The sequence below is a fragment of the Tympanuchus pallidicinctus genome, unplaced genomic scaffold (assembly GCF_026119805.1).
Source record: "Tympanuchus pallidicinctus isolate F22 unplaced genomic scaffold, pur_lepc_1.0 scaffold3, whole genome shotgun sequence".
NCBI classification, from domain to species: Eukaryota; Metazoa; Chordata; class Aves; order Galliformes; family Phasianidae; genus Tympanuchus; species Tympanuchus pallidicinctus.
The window spans coordinates 6,620,304-6,640,960 of record NW_026294747.1 but is presented as its reverse complement, the minus strand read 5'-3'; the positions used below and the strand labels follow the sequence as shown (position 1 = coordinate 6,640,960).

General features: G+C 44.3%; 2 protein-coding genes across 5 annotated transcripts in view; one reads left to right on the top strand and one right to left on the bottom strand.

Annotated features, from left to right (window-relative positions):
• IGHMBP2 (immunoglobulin mu DNA binding protein 2) overlaps positions 1 to 948 on the bottom strand; it is a 35,510-nt gene extending 34,562 nt beyond the window's left edge. For both annotated transcript variants that reach the window (XM_052696176.1, XM_052696177.1), the window contains exon 1: positions 834 to 948. In XM_052696176.1, the coding sequence (XP_052552136.1) occupies positions 834 to 907 (74 nt within the window). In that variant the 5' untranslated portion in view covers positions 908 to 948. The remainder of the gene's footprint in view (positions 1 to 833) is intronic.
• On the top strand, positions 853 to 20,539 carry MRPL21 (mitochondrial ribosomal protein L21). Of its 3 annotated transcripts, none has more exons than XM_052696197.1 (7): positions 853 to 1,084; positions 2,673 to 2,733; positions 7,098 to 7,183; positions 10,251 to 10,414; positions 14,808 to 14,860; positions 19,620 to 19,723; positions 20,398 to 20,539. In XM_052696197.1, the coding sequence occupies exons 1-7, from the start codon at positions 949 to 951 to the stop codon at positions 20,460 to 20,462; spliced, it is 669 nt and encodes a 222-aa protein (XP_052552157.1). In that variant the 5' UTR covers positions 853 to 948; the 3' UTR covers positions 20,463 to 20,539. The 3 variants fall into 3 exon arrangements, with proteins under 3 accessions (XP_052552157.1, XP_052552158.1, XP_052552159.1); XM_052696198.1 differs by having other exon boundaries at positions 906 to 996; XM_052696199.1 differs by lacking the exon at positions 853 to 1,084 and adding an exon at positions 1,636 to 1,764.
• The last annotated feature ends 118 nt before the right edge of the window (positions 20,540 to 20,657 follow it).

The following is a 20,657-nucleotide window of genomic DNA, read 5'->3' as shown; positions in this document are numbered from 1 at the left end:
CCAAACACTTCAGAAGACAAAACAGAAAAAGACAAACCAGGGAGGAGACAGAAAAGATGGATGATGGCAAAAGAGATGCTAGCTTGTTGAAGTATTGATTTACATATCTTTTTGTTGTGATGCAATTGGATTGGATTCTATATATTTCCTTCTCCAATGTGACATATTTTGAGGAATGGGGAGAAGCCTACATAGTATGGAGATGTAAGTGTTTATTTACATGTACTTCTTCTGTCTGGATGCATAAAACACTGCTCAGCTCATGAGCCAGCAGAAAGTGATCCAAGCTTTCTCCTATCGCACATAAGCTCTTAAATGGAAGGTTTGCTGTTTCTCACATGAAGATTTTGTGCAAATCCCCAACTAATATCCCCAGAGGCACTACACAGAGAAGAGAGCCTTCTACATGGGACTGAGACACAAATTACCATTGGCAGCTCTACAGCCTTTTGGCTCAGCATTAGCCAGAGCAATTAGGTGGATTCTTTATTTTTTGATAGATTGACAGGGAGGAAAGAAGGAAAGAAAATCCACCTTGTTCAACTTTTACTTTTCCAATTTGTCTCACAGACTGGGGCTAGGGGAGTTTTAAGCAGCAGGACAGAAGCAGCAGGACAGAGATATGTGCAGACTATGGAGGTCAAGGGGCCCCAACTACCAACACAGTGAGGTCAGAGCCCATAAGTGACTCAGTCTGATAGGGGCGAGTTGACCCTATAGAGGTGAGCCCCATAGCTGACAGCAGGTCTCATATGAGCGCTGCTATAGGGTTCATATAGAGCTTCGGTCCTATAAGAGTGTGCTGAAGGGTTTCTATAGGGCCATGGCGCTACCTTCTCTCGGCGAGCTCAGCCTCCCGCTCCTCCCTCAGCAGCTCCAGCAGCCGTTCAGCCGCCTCCGCAGCCATCTTGGCCCCACGGGCATTTCCGCTTCCGGGTCGGAGGGGGGATGCTGTCATGGCGGCGCTGGCAGCAGCAGTCAGGCGGCGAGCGGCAGGTGAGGGACGGCTGGGTGGGAACGGCCAGCCTTCGTCTCTGGCTTCTTGCTGCTCGCAGGGCGGGCTGTGAGGAACGCGAGGGGAAACGTGCGTGAAAAGTCGGCTCTGTGACTTTGTGAGGGGGTGTGCTGTGAAGAGCTACGTGTGGCTCGCCTCCGTGAAGGTGGGGTGAGCCGGTGGGTTTGGGGTTAAGGGGCTTTCAGCGTGCCTTTTGGCTGGTGGGTGAGGAAGGCGGTGATCCTGTAAGGGAACTGTGCGTTTTAATTGAGAAAATTGCTTCAGCAAGGCTTGTTGCTGTTTCTGAGATGATTAGCCTCTCAGCATATGTTCCTGGGTCTCTCCTCTGAAAATACTGAATCTATATTCTAAAGTGTAACGTGAGTTACACTGTTAGTGGGTATGGTGGGGTTGGGTTGATGGTTGTATTTGTTGATCGTAGTGGTTTTTTCCAACCTGAGTGATTCTGTGATTCTGGGTTGTAGTAAGCCGCTGTTCTTGCTGTGTTTGTTATTCTCACCTATTTAGCTCCATAACTCCCTATCCCTCCGGCCTAGAAGAAAATCAACATCTGGAATGGTGGAAATCCAGACACAAAAGCAGTGAAACCAAACCTGGTGTACCTTCTGCTCTTCCATTTGGTCTTCCCTTGGGGTTGTGGTATCTGCTTGGAGTCCCCAGGACTTCAAGCCACACTCCTGTGGTGGGCTTTTAGTTGAAAACTTCCTAAGACTCAAAAAATTTGCCTAGAATCACCTGAGAAATGAAGTGTAAGCGTTCTTGTCCCCATTTTGGGAGGGATCCTTTTAGCAACAGTGCGGAGTTAAGAAAGCACACGACAGTTCAGACCACTTGCTCCCCTGTGCCCCTTGGTTGTTTTGTTCTGTTGTTCTTTCAAGGAGGTAGGGTGCTATGAGTGTATCGCTTTGAGGTGCACTCTTCGTGTATCTGTTCTGTCTTGCTGGAAGTGGCACTTGAGCCAAGTGTGCTTGTAGGATAAGACCTTTCTCTTGCTCTCATGCAGTGCTACACACAGCTGACAGTCCTTTGTCAGCATTGATGAGGCCACATCTTGAGATTGTGTGCAGTTTTCTTCCAGTGAAGGGTCTAGAGCATAACTCTCATCGAGAGTGGTTGAGGGAACTGGGATTGTTTCCAGTGGAGAAGAGGAGGCTTGGGGGAGACCGTATGGCTCTTTACAACTCCCTGACAGGAGACTGCGGTGGGGAAGCAGCCAGCCTCTTCTCCCAGGTAACAGCAATAGGATGAGAAGTGATGGCCTCAAGTTGCACCAGGGGAGCTTCAGATTGGATATTAGTTTTTTTTTTAAAAAAAAAATAAATCTCAAAAAGAGGAACAGGTTGCCCAGGGAAGTGGTGGAGTCATCATACCTGGAGGTGTTCAAGAGCCATGGAGGTACCACACCAAGGGATGTGGTTAGTGGGTTATCAACGTATCAATCTGGGAGGTCCTTTCCAACATTTATGATTCTATGGTCATGTGCCTTCTTTTGCATTCTTCATTGTGGTAGAACCTGAATAAAGTTTTATAGGCAGAAAACAGTATCAGGAAGTGGTGATGTTTCCTTCAGCATCACTGTACTATTGCCTCACTAAAAGACTAAGAGTCCAACTGTTGCTGCTTGGTTTTAATACTTTCTCCTTCTCTCCTTTTTTAGCTTTCTTGTTTTCATCTGTGGTTCGCCTCCAGAGCTCCCAGAGCACATCTCTACAGGAAGGGTAATGTCAAATGACACTCTGCTTTCATTTTTGCCCCCTTGCTTACCAGGAGGAGTGTGGGAGGGGGAATGGAGCCAGGAGCCTGTTTCTCTATAGGAGAGAGACTTACCAGATCCCTTCGTTTTTTACTTCTGAATAAGATTTAGACACTCTGCCTCCCCTTTGTCACCTGTGCTAGGCCACTTGCATTGCCTTGTGAAGCTGAATAAAGAGATAATTAAACCTTCCACTGAGCTAAAGGCTGCAGTGTGGTTCAGTCCATAGCAAACAGCAAGAGAAGCCGCTCAGCTGTTGCTTGTCTAGGTATAGGTGAAGTTTATTTCCTAGCAGGAGTTGCTGTTCTCTCATAAATACTGAATTTGAGCTTTTTATAAGATGTAATTAAGAGGCCAGTTGCTAGAGGACATCAGTTCAGCAGACTTTAGGCTTTGTTAATTTCAGCACTTCTAGAAATGCTTGCTTGTGTCTTCGTTTTGTTTCCTCTGTTGAGACCTAGTACAAAAATACTTGTTTCGAGCTGCTGGCTGTGCTACTTCTTGCTTTCCCCAGAAGGGGACACTGCAGAGATAAGGAAGTCCTAAGAGCAGCATCTGGGGGAAATGACAAAATTCATCTGTGCTGCAGGAGGATTGAAGGGGTAGTCTCTTCTATGTGTGGGAACACAGTTTGAATCTCAGCCTCCACGGCACAGTGCACAACATTGTTATTAAACCCTACAACAAGCCCAGAAAGCCTTGGTGCTAGCAATTACTTTGAGTTTCTGTTAATTTAAGCTCTTTAAGGGGCTTTTTTTGCATTACTGAGTAAACCAGTCGAACACAGTGTTAATGTTGCCTTCAAAAGCTATCATCTAATATTCTTTTCCTGAATGGCTTGTGCATCCTGAGTGAGTTATGGAAAATGTGGATCTCAGCCTCCAGGAAATTCTGACCTTTCCATTGTTTTATAGATGGTAATTAATGAGCAGAACCTCTCTCTTCAAATTTCAGAAACCAGTATCTTTCTGATAATCAAATTGAGATCCAGGGTGAATCTACCTCCCTTTTACTAAATCATTGCTTAATAAGGAACTGTAATCTGCTGCCTTTCAGCCATGTGTCCTGCTCTGACGGAAGGCATTTGGCACCTCTCTGAATAATCTCTAAATGCAGCTGTGTGGGCCTTGTGCCTCCTTTCCCGACCTCCTGGAGGGCGTACCGCAGTTGTGATGAAAGCATTGCATGTGCAAAGTGCTGCTCTTGGTTAGAGTGGCACTCTTCTCTCCACTGTTTCTTAGGGAACAAATCAATAGTTTTCTGTAACTGTCTCTAATGCAGAGAAGTAAACAGTTGCCTCTGGTTCTCCTTGCTGCTTCTTGTCCAGATCTTGAAAAACAGCTAATTACAAGCAAGTGCTATTTGCATTTTTACTGTTTGAACTCATGCTGTGAGCTGTACGTAGCATTTCATTTTTGAATTAACACCCAGTGGCGTATTAGAGCAGAGTTAATTGTTGTTTAGCTCTGATTTTTTTTATTAGGGCTCTCATGATTTAGTGCTGTCTGCACTGCTGTCGATAAGAGCAGCATACGCATGTGGATACCTGCAATATGGCTGTACAGGGCTTGAGGTTGTAAAGAATCAGTTCAGTTTTCAGACAGAGCTTCCCTCCCAGTGATATTCCTGAGAAAAGCAGAGAGACTTCACTGTAACAGGTAATGAAAAAATGTTTCTGGCTGATAGCTAAATACCCCTAGCTGCTTTTGGTCTTCTGCGTCAATGCCGTTCCCTGCTTGCATTCAAACCCCCAGTGTTTCACTAAAATGAAGGTGTTGCACCTTGTGATAACCATGTACCATTTTCAGTAAGTAACAGAGCAACATTTAGGTGGAGCAAGTTAGAGCAGTTTTCAAGTACAATAACTTGCTGAGTTTGAGTTGATGTGAGTTGCTGATGTGAGATGCAGTTGAGTTGCTGAGTAGTTTGAGTTGATCCCATGGTCTATTAAAGATCCTAAAAGGGAAACGCTCAGAACTCTCCCAGGATGATCCCAGTAGGGACTGCAGGAACTGATGTGAAGTCTTAAAATGGAAAGGCTCTTGCCTCAGCAATGTTGTTACAAAGTATTTTGAAAAGAAATGCTATTAAAGCAATTTTATGTCACAACAGTGAAAGCTACCTGTTCACGATGAATAAGGATTTAATTGGCCCCTTTTAGAAATAAGTTGAGGAATGATGCTTGTGCTTGGCTGGCTGAATGCGAGATGGTGCATGCTTCTGCTCCTTTTTGTGAGCTACCTGAATGAAGACAGGCGTAGGTCTAAGAGATCTCTCTTTGTCCCTCCCCAGCATGTTATAGGTTGTAGACAGACATGGTAATGACACAGAGGAAGCTTTTGGGTTGAGTACTTGTATTGTAACGTGCTGAATTGCACCTGGGGTGAGAGAAAGTTATTATTGCCATTCAGGTTTTGCAGCTGGAAGTGACAAAGGAAGAGCAGCCTCATAACTCTCCTGTAAAGAACCCAGCTGTGGTCTTAGGACCCTCTCAAAACTATTTCACAGAGAAGAGCATTACAAGTAGAGTATAAAAGGATGTGTTAGTATTCATAGTGTTTAAGGCTGATTTAAGAATGCTCCTTAGCCCTTCCTCACAGTCAGAGGCAAGTTGATGCCTCCTAGATGACACCCCACTATTGGATAATTGCAGGGCTTTGTGCTGGTACTGAAGCAGGGTGCGGAACATTATGTGTTCAGTCTCTCAGCTGTAGTGGTAACTTGGATCATAGAGTTAAGTTGGAAAGGACCCTTAAAGGCCATCTGGTCCAACTCCCCTGCAGTGAACAGGGACACAAGACAGCTTGGTTGGGGTGTTCGGAACTCCATCCAGCCTGACCTTGCGAGTCTTCAGGGACAGGGCATCCACCACTCTAGGCAACCTGTTTCAGTGCTTCATTACCTTTAGTGTTAAAAAGCCTTCTTCCTTACATCGACACTAGATGAAAGTTTGAATCCATTTCTGCTTGTCCTGTCACAACAGACCCTGCTAAAGAGTCTGTTCCCTTCTTTCTTACAGCTCCTCTTTAGATACTCCATGTCTCCCTGGAGCCTTCTATTCTCTAGGCTGAACAGCTGTTTCAGCCTGTCCTCACAGAGGAGGTGTTCCATCACATTAGTGGTCCTCCTCTACACACTCCAGCAGGTTCATGTCTCTCCTGCAGTAAGGACTTCACATCTGGATGCAGTACTCCAGGTGAGGTCTCACCAGCGCAGAGCAGAGGGGCAGGAACTCCCTTGCCCTGCTGGCCACTCTTCTTTTGATGTGGCCCAGGATACAGTTGGCTTTCTGGGCTGTGAGGGCACATTGCTGGCTCATGTCCAAGTGCCATACACCAGTACCCTCTCTTTTCTGCAGGGCTCTGTTACATCCTTATATCCTCCAGCTTGTATTGATACTGGGCCATGACCCAGGTGCAGTCCTTGCACTTGGTTTTGTTGAACCTCGGGATGTTTCCCTGAGCTCACTGCTCAGCCTGTCTAGGTCTTTCTGAATGGCATCTGGTGTGCTGGCTGCCCTCCAGAGCTCAGTGTCATCCACAAACTTGCTGAGGGTGCACTTGATCCCATTGTTGACGAAGGTGTTTAAAAAAAAAAAAAAAAAATGCTGGTCCCAGAACTGACCAGAAGGGCACCACTCATCACCAATCTCCATCTGGACATGGAGCCATTGATTGCCATTCTCTGGATAGTCTCACAACCAATTCCTCTTCTACTGAACAGTCCACCCATCAAATCCATATTTTTCTGATTCTGATAAAGAATGGCGTTCAGTGGGAATGTCAAAGGATATATCTGTGGAAAAGCTTAATAAGAGACCTTCATCTAAAACTTATATGCAAGCAGGGCTTTAGGTATGTCTGCTCCAACTGGTCCAGTCAGTAAAAAGGTGGTGGTGGAAAGTAGGTGGTGATCAGTGGGCTTGATCATCATTAGCACATCTAGCTGCAGATCATCAGGGCAAGCCACAACCCAGCTTAGCTGAATTTTATGTTAATTCTGTTGGTTTCTTTGTGATCTGTTGTTTTGATCTATTTCAAATAACATTCTGAAGTGGTAAGTGGGGGGAAAAAAAATCCATTTTCCCCATGTTGTGATAGGAAGGGTGCAAAACAAACCAACCACTGAGGTGTTTATTCCATTTATTTAAAGTTTACAGCATTTCATGGTAGACCTAAATGACATTGGGTCCTGGGAGCAGTGACTGTGTTAGGCAGAGCTTTTGCGAACTGAGCTCAGAAATGAAGCCAAATGTTTGTGTTTTTTGCATCTTTTGGAGAGATCTGTTTGTTACACATGGATCTTCTTTATCAACCTTATCGTTCACAGGATTGTTGCCAAAACATCTCTGACTTCACCCCCATGGCCTGAAGTGAAATTGCCAAATCCAGTGGAAGAAGCAAAGCACCATGCAGGTAAGGGTCTCAAGTCTCCAAGTGAAGCTTCACACTCTAGTGTTGACACTGGTGACTTGACTGAGTTTATATCAGTGTCTTCAGTGATTCAGGCTTTTTGTTCTTTCCTTTTAGTGTCACTGGACTCATGCTCTGACTGCCTGTATTAGAGATTTGGGTAGATTATGAAGTCCTTTAGTTTGTGACAGCCTGACAGGTCATACTGCTCTCCAAGGGCTCTTATTTGATGGGATGTGTTGCTACCTAAAGCATAAAGTGTGGCTTTTCAACTGGAGGGAACAGCTGTCTTTTCTTCTAGTGGATACAACAAAATGCGGAAGCCAGCATAAGCAATTGGATAGTGGGCACATCAGAGAGCTGATATTTCTTAGTGAATAATACAGAATGCTGGAGCCATTATATGCAGTTGGACAGTGTGCACATGACAGAGATGTGGCATTAGGCAGCAAGCAGGTGGGAAGCAAAACAGCGTTAGAGAATGCATGCTTGTCCACACATTTTGTCAGGATCACTGAACGCAGGCACTAGTCCTCTTGGTAGAAGCCTGTGGATCAGACAGGAGTTAACCTCACAAGTCAGCATATGAATGTAGCTGTTGAACAACCAGACACTGGTTCCCCCTGGCTGGTAGAGATATGGAAATACAGAGAAGGCAATATGTATGTAGCCTTATCTTGTCTGGGAGGGGCAGTTGTCATCCATGCCCTGCTACAGATGGTAGAAGAAAAGCCAGCACAGGTACAGAACGTTTCTCAGAACAGTAGCAAGCCCTAGCGGGTGAATTTCTCTTACAGCTCCTGTGGTGGTGGGCAATTAGCAGTCATCTGCTACGTGAAAGAAAGGAGCTTTTTATTAACAGGCTGTCTTACTGTCTTGTTGCATTAGCTTCTAGGACATCAGTGAAAGGCACCTGAAAGGACATTCTGAAGGCTATAGTTTGGAGAGGCCTGAGAAGTGAAGGAGAGAGATCTACAAGGAAACAGTGGAAGGAGAGAAGCAAAGCTTTGCCATTGTTTTAACAGATAGTTTCCCATAGCATAGCAAAAATGTGGTAATAACTGTGAGAGTGATATGCCTTGGAGAGAGCTGCTTCTTCCAGGTCTTCTCTCTGACTTTGTTTTTATCCTGCTTTTCATTTTCTCTGCATGTCTGGAATTGCTCAAGTGACAGATAAGTGTTCTGTCCCAGAGAATGATTTGACCCAGCAGTGAACCATAAACTGCTTTATTTGATTTGCTGACGCCCTGGGGTGAATAAGGTCCCATGTTCTTCTGACTGCTTCACATGGGATCGTTGGGGTTGTTGTGATTTCCGTGCCTTGTAACCTCCTACTGTTTATGAGCTTGCATTGCTATCTCCTGGCTGTGCTTATCCAAAGCAAACAGCAACTAGAGCATTTGAATTCTGCCTGATATTCTCCCACTGTCTGTGGAAACAGACGTGGATATTTTAGGACCACCATTCCACATGATGCTGAGATTCAAGCTGTCCTAACAGTCAGATGGTAGTATCCATTGATGTGTCCTGTCATTAGAAATGTTTGGAAGAGCAAGCAATAACTTCAGAGTCCATGTATGTTAAAGAACACTTATCCTTTTCTGATATAAAAAGATGAAGAAGTTGTGTGGTAGAAAGTTGAAATTTGGTGAGGGAGTAAACCTTGTTAGAAGTTTGCTGTTTGTTTTTTTTTTGCCAAGGTCAGTGTTTTGAAATGCTGGTTTTGAGATGTTGACCACAGTACTACTGAAATACATGTATCATCAGTTTAGATCTGAAATAAATTTGTTGTATCCTGTTGTGCATTGGGTTTGTAACAAAGACAAAGGTATCATACTTCTCTGTGGGCTTCTGGGAGTGGAGCACTCTGAATCAGAGAATACGCAGGGGACTTTTCTCCTGGGATGGCAGTTCCAGCAACACAGAAGCACAGCCCTTAGTTTTAGTGAGAATTGTACTAACTACTGTCTTGTGAAACAATTTCTCTTCTAACCTCTACCTGTAATAGTTTGCTGGTTTGAAACTTGGACACTTTCACAGTGTTCCTGTAAGTGTTGGATTTAGTTTAGTTGTAAGTGCTTGTCTATCCCAAATGGTTATTATAGTTTGTTTACATTCCAAGAAAACAGCAGGGATTCAGCCACTTGTGAGGACAATGAAGAAAGTCAATTTTTCCAGTTATAGCAAAGTTACTCTTTTTCTGATCAGCCTGAGATGGTGGAAAGCTGCTATTTGGCAGGGGAATAGCACTCATTAAAAAGGAACTTTTGATGTTCTTGTAAAACTTGATTTTTGGCTTCACTGCACAGGAAGTTGATCACAGAAATCTGAGTTATGTGCATGTGCTATGGAGGACCTTGTCCCTGGAATTTATACTGCTCCTGGCACCTTGCTCTAGTTGCATGTGCGTATAGGAAGAGCTTTTCTGGAAGTCTTTCCAGCTTTTGCTGCAGGTTCTTAGGCCAGGTTTTGTTAGCGTGCTGGAGTCCTTCTTCCTGTGTGCTTTGCAGAACTGCTCTTGATGTTCCTGGTTGCTTTACCAAGTATTTAGTGTCCTGGCCTTTTCATGCATTACTTGGAAATTGAGGAGAGCTCCATTCCAGATGTGTAGACAAGCACTCTCTTCTCAAATGCATTGTATTTGAGTACAGTGCATTTCAGGATGCCTAAGAAAGAGGCTGAGAAATGAACTGCTTGGAATTAGTTGCATGATATATTTATAGGTGTCTGCTTGCATGCTTACTAAGAGTAAGTTCTTACAGCAACCAGAAGGCAGAAAGGTTTGCAAAAGGGTGACTCATGCTCTGTAGGAAACAGCATTGCTCTTATCATAAATTATTAAGGTTGGAAAAGACCTTCAAGATCATCTAGTCCAACTGCACACTGACTACCAATATTGCCCCTTAAATCATGTCCCTAAGTACACATCTACACCCTTCTTGAACTTCTTTGAGATTCCCAAAAGGTAACAGTGTAGGTGGAAGAGCAGTGTGGCTGAGTTAATTCTGATCGACTCTTTACACTTTGTTGGGTTTTCTGCTCTGATTTCTTCTCTGCTCTTTGCCAACAGAAGTGGTGCAAAAGGTGAATGAGCTGATTGCAACAGGGCAGTACGGGAGGCTCTTTGCTGTGGTTCACTTTGCCAGCAAACAGTACAAAATAACCAGTGAAGACTTAATTATGATGGACAATGTGCTACAGGCTGAATGTGGAGACCGAATCCGGATGGAAAAGGTAACGTGCCTTGTCCACAGTGCCTGTGACCTCCGGGCTGTTTCTGCTGCGAACGTTTCCTGAGGCAAAATTCATAACCAGTTTTTCAAAAGTCTTGAAGAGCTCCTGTGGGATCTCCCATCTTTATTTTCAGCTTTTTTTTCTCGTCTTAGTTTTATTGCAATCTGAGGTGTGTTGTTAGTGATAATGTTAATGTGGTTTCTGTTGAATGCGGTTGGAATGAGTTGTGACAGACTCTGTTAGAAGACAGATTTCTGTTGTACTAACTTCATACAAAAAAAGAAAATTACAATTGTTGTTTTTAGAGATGACAGTGAAAGAAAGACTGTTTACCTTGAGACTACTACACCCAAAACACTGACAGTACTCCCAGAGGAGCTGTCACTGCTCAGAGCTTTCCAAGATCGTTATCATGCTGAGCGTGTTGGGTGGAGGGAGAGGGATGCTGCATGTAGGGGAGAATTGCCAAGATGCAACTCAACATATTTATCCCTAGTCTCGGTTAACTAGCAGGAACTTGTAGAGGCTCATTAATTAAAATTAATTAATTAAAATTAATTAAATTAATTAATTAAATTAAAATTAATTAATTAAAACTTTAAATGAAAGTTTAAATGAAACTTTAAATGGAAGACTCTGAAGTAGGATTTTGTTGGATTAAAATTGAGTTGTTAGAGCCAAGCAAGCAGTTAAGGAGAGAAGGGCAATTCAATTTCAGGACTTTCAGGACAATTAGCTCTGAAAGTCCTGCTTAAAGGTGACTGTACTTAGCTATGTTTTCATCTATGTCCTGCGTCTTCACATACAGCGGAGAAGTGACTTGCACAGAGCAGCCAAGCAGGAGAACAGAGGTCTTTGAGAAAATGAAGGTTAAGAACTTGCCTAACCACCATAACCCAACACCATCATACTCCTGTAGGAATTTCACTGAAAAATATCTTTTTAAAGGAAAAAGTAGAACACCTAACATCCATTTCTATGTTGCTTTTAAACTTCTACCGTACAGTTAGCATGGAAGGAGGCAATCTGTATGAAATGCTGTCTCTTCTCATGAGAACTTCTCTTATTATTTCTCCTTCTTCTTGGATGAGTGTGTGATTGAAATGCCCTGAAATGAAAGGGTTTGTCTCTGTGGTGGTGAACCAACCTCAGCTATTCATTTTTTACTGTCCATCTTGAGGCCTCAGGGAGGACAATGATTAAAGTGTTTCTGTAGAGGGTATGTTGCAATTGCTATAAAACCCAATGATTTTAGGAGCTGCCTCTCATTCAGCACCCATGCAAAACTGTATTCTTCCCTGTATTGCTTTTTGTATCTTTTACAGCTGTTGGTGAGCCAGAACAGGAAAGTTCAGTATGTTCTGATCGGTGTGAAAGATACTTCTAAAGTATATTTTAAAATGAAGTTCTGGAAGTCTGTCTGTTTTATGAATCTGTTTCTTGCCTGTGAGCTGCCATTCTCCACTGGTACTCTCTAGTAATTATGCCAGGTCTGAAACATGTAAAGACCCATTTTTAAGCAGTTTGGCTCCTGTATGGTGGCTACAGAATTTGGAAAATATTGCTGGTATCACAGAATTGCAGAACAAGCAGGGTTGGAAAGGACCTCAAGGATCATGAATCCCCAACCCCCCTGCCACATGCAGGGCCACCAACCTCCCCGTTCAGTGCTAGACCAGGCTGCCCATGGCCCCATCCAATCTGGCCTTGAACACCTCCAGGGACGGGGCATCCACAACCTCTCTGGGTAGCTGTTCCAGCACCTCACCACTCTCTCTGTAAAGAACTTCCTGCTGATGTCCAACCTAAATCTTCCCTTCCTCAACTTAAAACCATTTCTCCTCATCCTACAGTTATCAACCCTTTCAAAGAGTTGATTCCCCTTCTGTTTGTAGGCTCCCTTTAGGTATTGAAAGGCTACAATGAGGTCACCCCGCAGCCTTCTTTTCTCCAGGCTGAACAAGCCCAGCTCCCTCAGCCTGTCCTCATAGGGGAGGTGCTCCAGTCCCCTTATCATCTTTGTGGCTCTCCTCTGGACCCTCTCCAACAGCTCCCTGTCTTGTACTGGGGGCTCCACACTTGGACGCAGTACTGCAGATGGGGCCTCACAAGAGCAGAGTAGAGGGGGACAATCACCTCCCTGTCCCTGCTGGCCACCCCCTTCCGATGGAGCCCAGGATACCATTTGCCTTCCAAGCCACAAGAGCACACTTGTTGGCTCATGTTAAGTTTTTCATCCATCAGGACCCCCAGGTCCTTCTCTTCAGGGCTGCTCTCAAGGACTGCTTCTTCCAGTCTGTATGGACGCCTGGAATTCCTCTGGCCCACTTGCAAAACTCTGCACTCTGCTGTGTTGAGCCTCATCAGGTTCACCCAGGCCCACCCTTCTAGCCTCTTGAGGTCCCACTGAATCGCATTCCTTCCCTCAACCGTGTTGACCGCACCATTCAGCTTGGTGTTGTCAGCAAGCTTGCTGAGGGTGCACTCGATTCTGTCATCGATGCCACTGATAAAGATGTTACAGAGCACCGGTCCCAAGACAGACCTCTGGGGGACGCCACTCATTACAGGCCTCCATCTGGACACAGAGCCATTGATGACCACCCTCTGTCTGTGGCCTTTCAACCAATTTCTTATCCATGGAGTGGTCCACCCATCAAATCTACATCCCTCCAATTTGGAGATAAGGATGTGGTGGGGGACCATGTCAAGGGCCTTGCTCGAGTCCAGGTAAATGACATTGCTTGCCTTTCCCTTGTCCACCAATGTGGTCACTCCATCATAGAAGGCCACCAGATTGGTCAGGCATGACCTTCCCCTGGTGAAGCTGTGCTGGCTGTCTTGGATCACACGCTCATTTCTCATGTGATCAAGCATGTCATCTAGGATGATCTGTGCCATGATCCTCCCAGGCACAGAGGTGAGACTCATTGGCCTGTAGTTCCCCAGGTCCTCCTTGCTCCCCTTCTTGTCAATGGCGGTGACGTGACCCTTCCTCCAGTCATCCGGGACCTCACCTGACAGCCACGACTTTTCAAATATGTTGGAGAGCAGCTCGGCAACCACCTCAGCCAGCTCCTTCAGAGCCCTGCGATGCACGCCATCCAGCCCCATAGACTTGTACACATTCAGTCTCATGAGGCGGTCTCGGACCTGCTCTGTGCTCACAGCAGGGAGGGATTTACAACCCCAGTCTCCACCTAGAGGTTTAGGGGTGCAGGGCTCAGGGACATGAGAAGTACGGGAATCCTGGCTGCCAGTGGAGACTGAGGCAAAGAATTCATTCAGTACCTCAGCTTTCTCTTCATCCACTGAAGCTGGTTCTCCTTTTACATTTACCAAAGAAGGTACATTTGCTTTGGCCCGTCTCTTCTGGCCAATGTACCTGTAGAAAGTCTTCCTATTGTTTTTCATGTGCCATGTTAACTTCAGTTCCACCTGTGCCTTGGCTTTCCTGATCCCACATCTGCAAGTCTGGATGGCATCCCTGTATTCTTCCCAGGTGACACAGCCTTGTTTCCAGAGCTTGTGTGCAGCTTTCTTCGTGTTCAGCGTGCCCAGCAGGTCCTTACTGAGCTATGCCGGCTTCCTACCTCCTCTGCCTGCTTTCTTATTCAGAGGGACGGAGAGTTCTTGTGCTCTCATGAAGGCATTCTTGAAGAACAGCCAGCTCTCCTCAACATCTTTGTTTTTAAAGACAGCATCCCAGGGGATCTCAGCCAACAGTCCATTGAACAGCTTGAAGTTCGCTCTTCCAAAGTTCAGGGTCCTGATGCCACTCTTTGCCACTCACATCCCTAGAGATCACAAACTTGACCAGGGTGTGGTCACTGCAGCCCAGGCTGCCTCCAGCCTTAACACCATTAATGATTTCCTCCACGTTGGTGAGCAGCAGGTCCAGCAATGCTTCACCTCTGGTCGCTCTGTCCAACACCTGGACCAGAAAGTTATCATCAACACATTCCAGGAGCCTCCTCCTCTTGCAACTCGCCATGTGGTCTTTCCAAGAGATATCTGGATGGTTGAAGTCCCCCATCAGGACAAAAGCCCGTGAGCACAAAGCCTCCCTTATCTGAAGCAAGAAAGCCTCGTCAACAATCTCTCCTTGATCAGGTGACCTGTAGCATACTATCACCAGCTGGCCTTTGTTAGACCCATCCTTAATTCTAACGCTCAAGCTCTCAACCTGTTCCTGACAATTTCCCAGAGGGAGCTCCTCACAGCCTATCTGCTCTTTGACATAGAGGGCAACTCCCCCACCCTTCCTACCTAGCCTATCTCTTCTAAGGAGCTGATAGCCCTCAATGGTGGTGTTCCAGTTATGGGAAACATCCCACCACATTTCTGTGATATAGTATGATGAACCGCTGATATGTCTGATTATTTTCCGTAGGTTTTGCTGGTTGGTGCTGATGATTTCACGCTTATTGGAAGACCACTCCTGGGGTAAGAGATCTCATTCAAGAATTATCCCGCAACCTGAAGAGAAACCTGAATTTATCAGTGCTATCTCTTTTCCCAGCCCTATGGATTCTGAAAAAAAATCAGAAATAAAACAAACTGGTCAGCTTTGGCTGGCTCTTAACTATTACTGTAGTGCCAGGATAGAGCACAGTACCTATTCCTAAGGTAACTGTAGGATATTAACCCCTATTGGCTTGGCTCTGTTTTCTGATGTGTAAGTCTTGTACAAACTAGCAGTAAATCTTGCTCTTTACTCCCTAACCATAATTGCAGTGATAGCCATCCTAAAATAACCCAGAAATCCATGCTTGTCCCTTAGTGCCTTAATTAAGGTTGTTTTTTGTTTTGTTTTGTTTGTTTGTTTGTTTTTTAAAAAAAAACTATTTCCTTTTACCCATGATTTAATCCAGCAGGTCTTAATCTTAAATGAAGAGTTCCAAGTTTTCCCTTCTTCCTAGTTACATGCCTCCAACAATCATGGCACCAGCTCTATCTTAGAGCTGTCAGACTTGCTATACAAATGGGCAGAACACCTGGTTTGTCAGCATTTTCTTTACCAGACGGAAGTGGTGTGTGGACTCAGTGTTGCTGGTTGAACTCTTAGCATTGGCTGGAAGCAAAGTCATCAGCTCTATGTAGCTTTCCCCAGAGGTTCTAGTGGTAAAGTGCTAGTCAAAATAATGTGGCTTGCAAGTGCTTTAAGAATCTGGAAGTCCTGGCTGTGGTCTGGCTGCAGACTGAACTGCATGTTAAGTGTTAGCTTGAACTGCAGCAATTTGGCAGAGGACAGCCAGATAAGGAGGAGCTTGTAGATCTTGATGCCTTGCAGATTCAAATCTGTTTGACTTCTGAGTCCTTTTTACATTACCAGGAGGATGTCTGTATTCCAGAGTTATAAATAATGTTTGCACAATTGATAACATGATTTCTGCCATGGGTTTCTAGTGTTTGATAGGATTATGAGGGCTGACAGCCTTTATAGCACTTCTGTGAAGAGATTTGGAATGATAGATCTTCAGGAGCCTTTGAATTTTTGCCAGATATTGTTTTACTTGTTGAAGATCTTTAGGAAGTGGAAATACCTTTACTAGTACCAGAAACGTAATCTTGCAGAATAATAGGATCATAGAATATGTAAAGAAGGGACCCATAAGGATCACTGAATCCAGCTGCTGGACACATTCTGCAAATGGGGATGTGTCATGCCAGACAGGTTGCTAGCACTGTCCTTCACCTGGCTTTCCTAACTAGTGACACCGGAGTGCTGTACTTGGCATGTGCCCTAAGAGCTCTAGAACACAAAGAAAAGCACCTGTTTGATTCCTGCATGTGCTCTAAGTCTGCAGAAGGCACCGTCAGTTGCTTGAAGCAGACCAAATTGCACACTGAACTCTAGTAATTTTGGTGGAGGAGGAGGCAGAGTGGAGGGCCAGTGAAGAGATGCCATCCTCTGAGATGTGGGGAACCTTTCCAGTTTTTCCAGCTCTCGGTACTCCACGTCACAGCAATTCTTTCTCATAGTTGTGTCTAAACCACAAACGTTTTGGAGGGGAGATAAGAGCTTGGATGCAAACTAAGGCATTTTTGTTTTTCTGTTGTTTTAAAAAATAAACACACCAGTGAGTACTTGCCTGTTCAGACTTGGAGGCAGGTAGGAACTTGTCCTGTTTTGGGCAGGTAGTCAGGTTTTTATTTTCTGTAGCAGATACCCCCCCAAGATGACACTTCTCTAAAGCCTTAAAAAACAAACAAACAAAAACCAGCAGTGCAACAAAACATATCTGTGTGGCAGAGACTGTTTTGAGAACTTGGAGCTGGCTTCTCTGGAATCTGTTGGGTTTTGTTTTTGTTTGAGTGACTTGCTGTCTGTTTGATGGGCACAAAGGGTATCAAGTGGTATGCAGTTGTAGTTTGTTGAGCTGTATAATGTAAAAAATATTGTGTATTTTGAAAGCTGTGATTAGAAGCAAGCATAGCTTTGCATGAGTTTCATCTCATGATTTGATGCTCCTGAGACAAGAAGTTGTTTGTTTCTATACAGAGTACAGCTGATGAGAGGTTTTTGCCCTTTAAATTAACCTTATTTTTCTCCTACCACCTGACCGTTTTTGCAATGGCTTTAGTAGCAATGAAGAATTGTCTGAAATTCCTCCTAGACGAGGATGCTGAATGCACTTATTCTGTGCAGGGAGAGAGTTTGGCTGAAGTTGTTACTCTGACAATTATGCTCCTTTGGGGCTATAGGTTGCCTGGATCACTTGCACTGCTCACTGACAAAAGCTTTCAATCCAGCTTAAATCCATGAGGTTTCAGCCTAATTTTTTCTTATTTCCAGATAAAATCTGATTGATAGATATGCTTTTGCATCTTCACTTTGTTTTTCTTTCTGAGAGCAACAGTCCTGGCTGTCCCAAACTCTGGGAAATGTGTGACTCCCCCTTTCTTATTTTTATAGGCATTCCAGTCATACCTAAGACATTCAATAAAGATTTCTTTTTCCTTGGGCTCTATTTTGCTGAGAACTTTTCTGCTTATATGCACTTTACCAGCAAGTTGGTTTCTACCCTCCTCCAGCTTTCCAACAAGCAGCTCCTAGGGATTTGTACAATAGAGAGGAGGACTCACTGGGACCTGCTGGCTTTGAGCTTTGACCTGCACCTCACCCATTTCTCAGTAACACCCTTAGTTTGCTTGAAAGCTTTTCAACATCTATAAGCAGTGCACGGGGGGATAACTATTTACAGATATGCCAGTGTTGGCTGAATGCTACCCAAGGTTTAGGCCAGTGGATGCGTCTGGCGATGAGAGCTGTATCAGGGATGGCTTGGCTGTATTGCTGCAAACTCTGCCTATTCTAAGAGCAGCTCAGAGATTTCAGTGACTGAGTTGTTTTATCTGGCCTGGCTGCTTTCCAGTTTCCCCATGTGATCATCATTAGTGAGTTTCTGACATGCCTTTACTGTCCAAGCCTATGAGAAGTCAGTGGGAGTTTAGATTTCCTTTTGCCTTCAGTGAACAGAAATTAGACCTGGAAAGCAAAGCTCCCTAATTGTAGTGGCAAAACATATCCAGCTCATGGAGTGCGGTTCAGTTTTTTTGTTTGTTTCGTAGTATCATAGTTCTTGCTGTGTATTTCAGTAGTGTTGTTGATCCTATTGTTGGGCTGAATCTGGATAACATCTTTTAGCTGGGATGGCAGGGTCACCTGGTGGTCTTTTAAAATCAAGGTTATTTTATGTCTATTTTCTGGGCTAGTCAGTAAAGGTAGATGTATCAGTTTTTTCTTCTGAGTGTCTTTCTCTCCTCACTTAAGGATTCAGTCATTCACTGATAGGTATTATACCCCAGAGGGTAAATGTTAATATGGATGCCAAATGTCTCAGAACCTTTGGCCTCTCAGTGACCTTGCTGGAACAGCTGGATAGATGGGCTTCTCTCCTCTGCCCCCCATAAGCACAAAGTCGTTTGTCAAGAAAACGCTCTTTAAATGTCTTCTGGCAGAAAAGTTAGTGTGCTAATTGGTTTTTAATGGTACTCTGCAGTGATGCTGTATGAAGGTGTCTTTTCTGTCTTGATAGTGGCTGTTGATTAAAAGTGCACTTTCCAAAGCTCTTGTCTGAATGTGTTTATCTTCTCAGAGAGGAGCCAGTGAACAGACAGGTAGCTGGTCCTGCAGCACATGCTTCGCATCACTCTGTTTTCTAGGTTTTTTTCAAGTGGCAGCCAGAATTCCCAGTGCTCTCATTTTCAAACTTCAGCAGGACTTCTGCTGGTGCTCTGCAGCTTTCCTGGGTGGGTAGGAGGTGTTTATTCATGTGTATTTATAGAGTAATACAGAGCAGTGGATTACTTTGTGGCTTTTGAAGGCTTTGTGAAGGAAATATGGCCATGTTCTTCTCTTCATTTCATCCCTGGGGAAGGAGGATGTTTAGTCATGGAGAATTTCCTTCCATGTGCAGAAGTGAGTTTTAGAAACAATTTGAAACTTTGAGTGATGTCACCACCCAACCTGAGCTCCCCTGTTTGCGAGGTAAGCTGTGTGTGAAATCAGTGTGTGTGTGTGCCCTCTCTTCCAATTTGGGGTAAGCAAGTGGGACAGACCAAGAGGGGGAGGGAGAAGAGAGCTGTGGGGGAGAAGTGACTTGTTCTAGTAGCTGATTACCTGTGCTTCCTGCTAGAAACAGTGGCCAAATCACTTTCAGCTGAATTTCTGTCGAACTTACTCAAGTAAGAAAGGTTGGGAGACTTTATTCCAATTGTCTGGGGTGCTTTACAGAAGAAGGAAGGTCTTCTGTGTTGACTAGCAGAGCACAGGAGGAGGGTCTGTGGTGGGTTTGATCTGTATCATAAGAAAGGTAGAAAGACCTTGTGAACATGGCGGAAGAATTTATCTGATCTGTAATCCTGCAAGTTCCTCCAGGCTTCTCTTATTATGCCTTCCTCAGCTGTTTCTGATCTCATCCTTCATGTGGCAGAGAAGTACTGCCCTTCAGACTAGCACTTACTTGTCTGTTCCACGGAGAGCACCTTGAGGCTTTTGGTTTTGCACCACAAAGCCACCTTACTGACAGATGTCCCTTCTTCTTCCCTGGTGACCTTAAAGTTCTCGTGGATCTGGGCTTTTTATAGCAGGATGTGTGTTACCTTTGTGTCGCTTCTCCCTCTGAACCTATTCATCAACAGGCAGAGAATGTAAATAATTAACAAGTGGTACTTTTTTTTTTTTCCCTGTATTTTTAAGGAGGGATCTTGTCCGTGTGGAGGCTACTGTAATTGAAAAGACGGTGTCGTGGCAAAAAATCAACATGCGCTTTCGGAAGAAGCGCAATTACCAAAGGAAAAAAAGTAAGATATAAGGAACACAGAATACTTCCCTCCTGTTCTGTGGCTGGGATATGGATATGCCTGAAGAGAGATGTATCACAACATCAGTGCCTGGGAAGGGGAGATGTACTTGCCGTACCCACAGCACTCTTCTTTCCCAACTTGCTGCCCCAGATGTGTACACTGTATTCAGAGCAACAGAATCATGTGACTTTATTCCCTCTGTCCAGCACCTCTTGTTGGATAGCTTTGTAAAAGAAAACAAAACAAAAAAACCTCAAAACCTTTATGGAAAAGAAAACATTCCAGGGAAGAAAAACAATTTTGGTCTCCTTCCAAAGCCTTAAGTACTGTCTACGTAATCACAGATACTGACATGCTCTAACAGTATCTTGTGGCAGTCCTTTTGACTCCTCCTTCTCAGATATGGCTGAGAGGGTGGAAAATGATGGCTGTTCTTTGCAGAACGGATGCTAAAACCTTAATCAGTATGACACTGTCCCATAGGAGCTCTGCCTAGACCTATTGCTCATCCAGTACCAGTGTCATGTAGCTGTCCTGCAACGTGGCTGCATCTGTCAGCACATACCCTCCTAGATACTGTTATGCCTTGGCTTGCCTAAATGCCTTCTGACTGGTATGCATCATCTGATCTTTTTTTTTTTTTTTTTTTTCCTCTTTTCATTCTTTTTCAGTTATCACGAATCCACAGACCGTCCTCCGGATAAATACCATAGAAATTTTCCCCTGTTTGTCGTGATTGATGGGATGTCGTGCAGCTTAGGCTTATTATTGCTTAAAGCAATTACGGAAATAAAACTGCCTAGGCGTCATAAAGTTCTGGACTTCTTGCAATTGTCTGAAGTGGAAATCTATATGTAATTTATTTTTAAAAAGCAAAATGATTTTTTTTTTTTGTTAACTGTTATTTCAAATTGTTATTTGAGCATTGATG

Bases quoted from the DNA above. Each gene is read 5' to 3' on its own strand.
- MRPL21 (XM_052696197.1), top strand. From the start codon at position 949: ATGCTGTCATGGCGGCGCTGGCAGCAGCAGTCAGGCGGCGAGCGGCAG. The intron at 2,734-7,097 runs GTAATGTCAAAT...TATCGTTCACAG, and splicing joins AGCACATCTCTACAGGAAGG to GATTGTTGCCAAAACATCTC. The intron at 7,184-10,250 runs GTAAGGGTCTCA...CTTTGCCAACAG, and splicing joins AGAAGCAAAGCACCATGCAG to AAGTGGTGCAAAAGGTGAAT.